This window comes from Octopus bimaculoides, chromosome 16 (assembly GCF_046866305.1).
Source record: "Octopus bimaculoides isolate indiv1 chromosome 16, ASM4686630v1, whole genome shotgun sequence".
Classification (NCBI taxonomy): domain Eukaryota; kingdom Metazoa; phylum Mollusca; class Cephalopoda; order Octopoda; family Octopodidae; genus Octopus; species Octopus bimaculoides.
Genome location: NC_142943.1, coordinates 45435319 through 45444469, shown reverse-complemented (window position 1 = coordinate 45444469; position 9151 = coordinate 45435319). Strand labels below are relative to the sequence as shown.

At 32.0% G+C, this 9151-nt stretch overlaps 1 protein-coding gene across 11 annotated transcripts in view; it reads left to right on the top strand.

Annotated features, from left to right (window-relative positions):
• Positions 1-9151, top strand: part of LOC106877392 (uncharacterized) — a 128218-nt gene that overhangs the window by 91540 nt on the left and 27527 nt on the right. For all 11 annotated transcript variants that reach the window (XM_089364562.1, XM_089364556.1, XM_089364559.1 and 8 more), the window contains one exon: positions 4647-4786. In XM_089364562.1, the coding sequence (XP_089220688.1) occupies positions 4647-4786 (140 nt within the window). The remainder of the gene's footprint in view (positions 1-4646; positions 4787-9151) is intronic.

Below are 9151 nucleotides of genomic sequence, written 5' to 3'. Positions count from 1 at the left end.
CTTCTTTGAAGATGTCAATGACATCAAGTGACTCGTTATTTTCAGACTCCAGTTACTAAATCTCCAATAAAAATATTTGAAATTTGAAGAATGGTTCTGACTTTCAAAAAATAACTTAAAACTAATAGTTTTACTGAATTATAAGTAAGCGAAGGTTTGTCATTGTGGGTATGAAGTCCGAAAACCATATGGTCCTTATTTCTATCACAAGGTACAGTATGCGGTACCTTGAGCATGGTATTTGTGAATGGAATTTGAGAGAAGGAAGCAGAGCTCGTCGTTTATTTGAACATAGTGTACACACAGGCGCGTGTATTAAGTAAATTGCTGTGAAAAACTGTAACTAGTGGTTCTACAAATTGAAACGATGAAATAAATAACTGTTGTGAAATAAGTACTGGGGTTGACGTAATCGACTAAAGCTCTTAAGGACGGTGCCCCGGTGTGACAGCAGCTCAGTGATTGAAACAAGTAAAATAATGTTACAAACAAAGCGACACGTACAGTTAATGTGATCAAAAGAAGAACTAAATATAACACGACAAAGGCTTACTTTTCGAATTAAGGTTAGTTTCTATTTGGCTAATTCTTATTCGGACGGGTCAATTTTTTTCTGAAAAGAAACGAGCCTAAGTTTCAAGGGAGACGGTATATTTGCTTGAGGGTCTTGAAAAAATGTTATTCACAATTTGTTATACGCAAGTGAAACTAGTAATAAACAAGACACAACAGTGTTTTTATTATTAGCTCCAATTTTTTTTTTTTTTTGCTTTGAAATAGTTTTTGCTAGTAAATATATAGTTGATCCCCAATTTGTCACAAAGTCAAAACTTGAGAACGACAGACTTATTACCTTAAAAAGGGAAAGCATACTTGATGTAGACTTAGAAACATGCGTGGGGAAAACGGGATAGTGATAACTGGAACAGCTTTAATTATAAATTTGCTAGGCAAGGGATGACTTGGGGCTAAACGCCAACAACAACAACAAAGACGACGACAAAAACAACAGCAGCAACGGAAAAAGTTCATTACATTGATCTTAAACTGTTTTAAATTTTGCTCAAGATATTGCCCGAAAATTGTTTAGCATCACAGCAGAATATAACATTTTCATTTATTCATTATTCAATATGTGAGATACGATATTGTTTAGTCACTGCATTCTAAAAGTTTCGATGAATGAACCCAGAAAAATAGGTCGGTTATTTATAGAAGCGAGAATGGACGAGTTAAGGAGTTGACATCGAAAATGACGTGGTTACGGATTTATGTATCGTGTAACACCGGATCGAAGATAAAAATTAGAGTTACAAAGGTAACTCAGCCACTTAATAAAATGTAGGACGATAAATTAAAGGTCAAATTTAAATACTGGGGTCATTAGTAGGAGGCAAAGCCAGACTCTACAATTGGGGGGGGGGACGAGTACATAATAAAAAAAGGCTCAGTGGCGCATACCAAACAATGTTTAACTCATTGGTTATACATTTAATAAAAGGCGCCAATTTTGAAAAATGTGCTGGGTGGGAAGGGAAGTGGTCGCCCTCTTTGCTCCTCTGTCAGCTACGCCTCTGCTCTTTAGATCAATTAGAAAATCATTTGAGTGTCTCACTAATGACTGAAACCCCGTATACAAACGTTAAATTAAATCATGTTTAAGTATGAATCCAAGATTGAAAAATAATGTGCACAACATCAACCATGGGAACTGAGCCACAAACTCTCATAATTCTGACGACCATGCTAGCCTTTATACCAACGAGACCACGAATATTTCACTTCTTCAAATTAGTACACAAAAAGTGGCGCTATGCTAATTACTTTTTATATATATATATATATATATAGCTGTTTTGCCTGTCACGAAAATATTCAATATTCCCAAGTTCTTATATATATATATATATATACACACACACACACACACACATATATATATATATATATATATATATATATATATATATATATATACACGCGCGCGCACACATACAGAGAACTATTACTCAAATGCCAGTTGGCAGGAGAGAATGAAAGGTGATTTTAAGTCCTACGCACTATATATTGTTATTGAGTGATGAAAGGTTACCACAGATAAAGGATCGTCAAATAATATATAATATGTCTGTATCTGTGTGTGGCTATGCGAGTGTTTAAATACATACATACTCTATATCAATGAAGTTTATTATCAGATAACAAATCGGTTACGCTACCTGCAAAGGAAAACATTACGTTTGCGGAATGGCGATAATATATTCCATAAATTTCTTTTCTCTGGAAAACTGCTTGGCAAGAAATCTATTCTTATTTACATTGAGTATACAATATATGTTACATATATTAAAATATATATATATATATATATATATATATATATATATATATATATATATATATGTAGAACACTGAAAGATAGAGATATTTGGGACGTTGAGTAGATTTTATAGAAGGATGTCCCCTAACCAAAGGTATTATCGTGATTGTTTATAATAAAGTATATAATAGTTTTCAAACTTTTAAGGGCTCTTGCAATACAAATAGGCGGAAAGCAAAGGGAAATGTGGTTGAATACTTTGTTGGATTTATGTAAACGTTTGTGCTTATATCAGAACTGTAATCAAGATTATATCCAATCTGTTTGTCTTTGATAGCTGGTATCTTACGTTTGATGCCTTCTTCCAGTTTATCTTCACAGCAGATAAATATACCTCGTCTAACAACAGTTTCTTTAATGACTATGTAATATTTTTAAAATATGAAAACAACCCAAGCTGCTTGAGATATGTACATGCAAGTAAACATGCATATATACAAACATATATAAAAAGAAATGTCTGTTTCTGGTGATGTCTGTATACAGGCTCGTGGTGTATGTATGGTTACCTTTATCTTTATGATATGCATGTTGATATGAATAAATTTTTTAAATTCTTTACCACTATTCATGAAGATAATATATTTTGCGATATTTCTAGCATTGAACAGAAAGCGTTACTCGGTTCTTTTCCCTGTAGGTTGTGCACACTGACACACACGATACACATCAGAAATTGTTTTTATTTGACAATATGCCTGGCCTTATGAAATGATGCAGTTACTGTGTTTTCTGTTGACAGTCAGATCATTCGGCTATCATTTTCTATTCTCCTATGTAGATAACAACAATACATACATACATACATATGGAATACACACTGCCTAAATGCCAGAAAGGAGAAAGCTAATTTGAAGACTACAGATCCAATCCATCACTGGAACTGTAAAAATCTGTAAAACTTTCCAGAAGTTTATCATTTAAATATATTTGAGCATGTCTAGATATGTAACTATATGCATGAGAATACGTACATAAAACATACAAATCTACACATACATACATACATACATACATACATAACATACATACATACATACCCTTTTGCTGATGTTGAAATTCCATTGAAGGAACCTTGGATCTTGGTTAGAAACCGGTTCTTTCTCTATTGGCAAGAAATCTTGAAATAAACCGAAGCGACAAGTCGCATATTTGGCGTGAGAGACTATTTATTGAAAATACGATGAATACTATCCCCAACTTTAGAGCCCCAACTATCGGCCGTTAAATAACTGCTTAATCTTCAGATGAATTAACTGAGGGAGCCTTTTATTCACAATCGTAGAGATTTTCGACTGAAACTTGAATCTAGCATTCACAGAGCTACAACAAGCAAAATGGCTGGACACAACATCAACAGAACCGATGAACAGAATGAAGACAGCCGCTCAACAAGTAAACAAATTCTTTGGTAATATATATATATATATATATATATATATATATATATATATATATATATACACATATACACACAGAGAAATGTATGTATATATATATGGGTGTGTATGAGTGAATACGTTTATATACATTATAGCAGATTAACAACAAAAATAACAGTTCATCTTATGTTCTGTTAAAAAACAAAGTGCTGAAATATTGTTTTTGAAGTAGGTAAATGAGAGAGAGAGAGAGGGGGGAGAAGGGGAGAGAGTGAGTGAGAGATAGAAAGAGAGTCCACAGACGAGATTAAAATCTGGAGCTACTAACTTGCTTCTTCCTAAAATAAACAACATTCATGCAAGTGTCATTGTTTAATGCGTAAAGGCAGATCATAGTGGCTATAATTTGTTAGTTTGTTATAACAGTACTTTACAGATGTGCAGCTTAGATTGTTTCTTGTGATTAAATTATTTGAATTTCCTTTGACTAGAGTGTATGAAACTATGTGCAACTTGATCCTCTTAAATGATTTTACAATTTAGTCACTATTTGCTGTGGTTATGAGTGATAGACTGTAGTGCTTGCTATAACTAGCTTGGCATCTCGACAGTTTTGGTCAAGAAAAAAAAAAAGCAATCTGATGTCAGAAATCATTTCTCGTAGATTTATTCTTAAACAACATTTCTGTGACATTTTTACTTTTCATTTTCACATCCCTAAAAAAAAACACCTTTTATTCAAGCACTACTGCAGAAGTAAAGATGAATTAAGCAATTCTATGAACTTGCTCGTTCACATCATTTCTTTAAATAGCAGTTTTAATATTGCCAAAATATGCTTACACGTGTTTTTGTTTTTTAATGTTTTCCGCTTTATTTACTAGGTTCGAATTCTTGTCTCAATTGTATTGACTCCAACATACATCAACACTCAGGAAGGATGGTATCGTGTGTCAGACGGCAGTAAAATCACGGCGATCGGAGTACCTTATAAACTAATGAAGATAAAGAAGATAAAACAAAAGTAAGACCAATTAAATATAATCAAATGACACTTAGAGTCCAAAATAAATAGATTCTGATAAAAAAAAAAAAGTATATAGAAATAGCAGCAAAGCTTTACTGAATGAGTAAATTTGTATTCCTTGTGATAAATTTGTAATAACTAAACTAACACGAAGAAACAATTTGTTGTGTGAAGTTATTTGCAAGTATGACTGAGTCTGCTTTATGTCCATTGGTTCAAGGTTCGATTTCAAAGCGCAGCACATTGGACAGATCTTCTAGCTTTGCCTCAGATCGACCAATCGCTTTTTAGAAGCAATTTGGTCCACGGCAACTGTACAGAGGCTTGTCATATGTGTGTGTTTGTGTTTCGGCGAAAAATGAAGCATATTTAGAATGTCTATAAACTGTTATTTGTTCCACCACTGTTGCATAGGAAATCGCTTGTCCTTATGGCCATTTGAAATGTAGTAATATACAACACTGTTGTTTGGAAATGTGATGTCTAAAATGTCTAACGTCTCTATTGAATTGTCACATTTATATTACCATAATCTGTGCAAAGAAGTTTGGTTTTAGAATTTCTGCTATTGCAAATACGAAACTTAATTGTGGATATTGATTACTAGGATTTGAAAAAATTCAAAGTGTGTTTTATTCTTAAAGGGATGCCTATATATTTATAGTGTCAAAGGAATGATACATTAATACATTTTTTAAATACTTATCATTCGGAAGTCTATGTTTGAATCTTGATATTATTGGACGTTTAATAAATGACCTCAACTGCTTTAGAGTTGCATTTTAAAGAGGTTTTAGATTTTCATCCATTGTATTACCAGATAGTTTCCTATTGAATTATTCTAAATTAAACATTTGATTTATATTACGTATCTGTTGTCTTTGTGTATACATATGCATAGGTACAAACAGACAAATAGATAAATAAATAGATAGATAAGACAGATAGATAGATTGATAGATAGATGCTATATATTGTAGTTTAAGTATATAAACAATTCTGATCCAATAGTTTTGTAGTAAACTTTAGCTATCCATGTTAAGACTATGTTGGAATACCGTAATATGTAGAGTTCGTAATGTGTGCGTAATTTTAGCTATAAAATGAAAAATGCGCCACGGTTCTATGCAGGCATCCAGCAATATACTACAGATATTTTGTAGAAGGGAAGCAGATGTGTGCTGCATTCTTAGCTTTGCTTTATATAGCTTATATTACATATGTGTGAAACTACGGTATGGTATTAATTATATGATGATGCGGATGATGATAGTGAATGTCGCGTCAGTGTTAGCGATGAATGTTACTAATTATTTGATCAACAAAACTATTCATTGAATTATAGTGTTCGTAACTGAATATTCTTTCAACAGTGAATGGTTTCCGTGGATATTCATTGCGCAAGCAGAATATTAGCGTTTGACAATTTCCGTCACTGTTACAGTACAAGAAATCTGACATTTATGATAATTATTATATCAAAAACATTTTGATTGCGGTTTCTTTGTGTTGTCCTCCATGTTTAAATATATGTGCATGTATTTGCTCCCATGCATGAATAATTTTGCATGCTTAAATAAATACAGGAAACTAGAAGCATGGAGACAGTGGCGTTAAAACATTATATTAAGTCCAATTTTTTAAAAAGGAATTTTCTGCTGTTTATTTATTTCTTCTGTAATATTCGCTCTTAAATATTTCCTAAATATTCATTCGGATCTTTATTTTCCTTTTTAATAAAGTTTTCAGAAAAATTATTTTAAGCAAAAACATATATACACAGTATCACCAGTATTGAAGTGAACACTTCTCAAGTTATTTCTGCAATTATTTAAACTTTACCGTGGGTACGCAAACGAGTGATTTGTAGAATGGTGAAGTCGTATATATATCATCTTCATTAATACATTTAAATAAAGCCATTTATCAAGAATTATTTTTGACACTATAGTGACATAGATGATACTCGATGAAGAATTTGAGAACAGTCTTGTCGATTTAGCTTTTTTACACAAACCGCCTTTTCTGTAGAGAATCTAAATAATGGATATTGACAACACTTGAGGTTTTGGTGGCTTGTATCGAAATCTTTCCGAATCAAATCATGGAAACAACAATTTTGTGCTATAGCATCTTTTAAAGTTATCTCATTTGTATCAAACAATTATCATTTGATTTTCTTAAATCTGCAACTACTTTGAGCCAGTAAATATATTCATAAATGTTTCTCGCATCCAAAATTCATTCTCTTTCTCAACTTGTATCCTTTCTGAAGTTGTAGTATCCTTACCAGAATTTATTTTGTTCAAAATATGTTGACCTCATTGAAATCTAGGACATTGTAGGAGGAGTTCTTACTCAGGGAAATCTGTCATTAGTACATGTCTGAATTGCTAGAGGAACTAGAAGGTTGCTAATTGTTTTGTTAGGATGAAGAAGTTGGCGTCATTATTTCTGAGAACTCAATACTTTGTCAAGAAGATTAGAATTACATTATCAAATTTTTAATATCGGAAGTGTGGGTGAAGGCACTGACGTACACATTACAAAAAAAAAAAAAAGACATTCTAAATTAGATACTGTAAACTCAAAGCACTCTGAACATTACCCACAGCAAACTTATGTTCATTGATGTTCTTTTAACTGTAGAAACTTCGTGGGAAATGTTATAAGCCTCTTTCTGACCTCAGTTTCAAGGTGTGATTTAGGTATTATATAGAACACTTCGGGATTAGACAAGTCCGATGCAAACACTAAAATACTTACAATGTCAAATGCCTTTCTACACTCATATTCTGTATTAACAACCAAAGAATTGAGATTATTAGTATCACAAAATCTTCTTAAGCCGTCTATGCTACGATGATCACCAAACTCTTCGAAAATAAATTTCAGATACTTAAATGATTACAACACGGCTTAACTACCTCATTAAAAGTCATAATATTTGTAATGTGTGGTTCGAAACCAGATTGAAATGCAACAAAAACAGAATATAACATCAACAAAAACTTCTTCTGAGCTTAATTGGTCATCTTTGTATGATGTGCCTTCTCAGTTGAAGCAATGGTTGGAGGTTTCTCAATAACAACAACTACAACATCAACTTCTACAATAGAAACAGAGTTTAGTTACCGTCTCGTGCGGGATGATAATGATTTATACCAGTCAAAAGTCCAAATATTCAAACAATAAAATCCTTGAACATATGAAGAGTTCAACAAAGGAAATAGAAGAATGGTAGAGGCAGAATAACGATGCTAGATAGCGTAATGTATCTATCATTGTGTATTGTTGTTCTGCTTAATCATTAAATCTAATAATATACAGAGGGTTTATTCAATCGAACATATTCCCTCGGTAAAACAAAGGCCGTCTGGATAAGAATATCACCCTTATATAAAATATAGAAATGTTTAATCGTTGGATTGCTACAGTGCTCGGAAGTTTTATTGAAACTATTGAAATTCTGCCGTTTGGTTGAATTAATATAGATTTTACTTGAATTTGAGATTCTGAGATGTTTTGTAGTTATTTTTAGTTAAATTGTTTCTGACGAAAATATTTAACCGTTTAGTATCTATTATACTCATTTGATCTATTCATTTCCTTGTGATTTAATACGTTTCATTGCGGAAATATCGATGCTATCAATTTTTACTTGTAAATCGAAGGTCAATGATATCTAGCTACGTATACTCAGAACATATATTATTTTAAGGAAAGAAAGAAAAGCAAATTCTTCTGATTTCGATTTCGAGAACTCTATTTCATTATTAGAAAAGCGATATTGTTTGATGATTACGGTAATTAAATCAATAATAAAATTGGTGTTTGCTTCAGAAATTCCTTTTTAGATATTACTTAATCAGTTGTCGATACTTTGTACCAAATATGTCCTACAATACACATAATTTCTCTGTGTTCGTAATCAAGTATTATCAGTTGGAGAGAATTCATCACGAGATTTGCAAATGCTTAGTAGAAAATATGAAACGTCAGTAAGTTCGTTTTCCTGTATAATCTGCCAGAATAATAAATGGATAAGTATGAAAAAAAAAGTATAGTGTGAAACTATAATCTAATTTTATGAAAGTTACTCTGTTAAACTTGTTTAATGTATATTAATTCAAAGAGCATAGTTAAAATTTATACATCTAATGTTTTGTCATTTGAAATTATAATGCCATGGGAGAACTTCCAGAAAAAGCCTCATTCAGTTTTTAATATTAATCTCGCAAGAGTTTAATCCACTGTCTTTCTTGATAAGAAATAACATTGGGCTAACGATATGTTTTCCTTACGTGTGTAATTTTGAGTGATTTTTTTTTTTTTTTTTTTTGCTCACTACATAACATATGC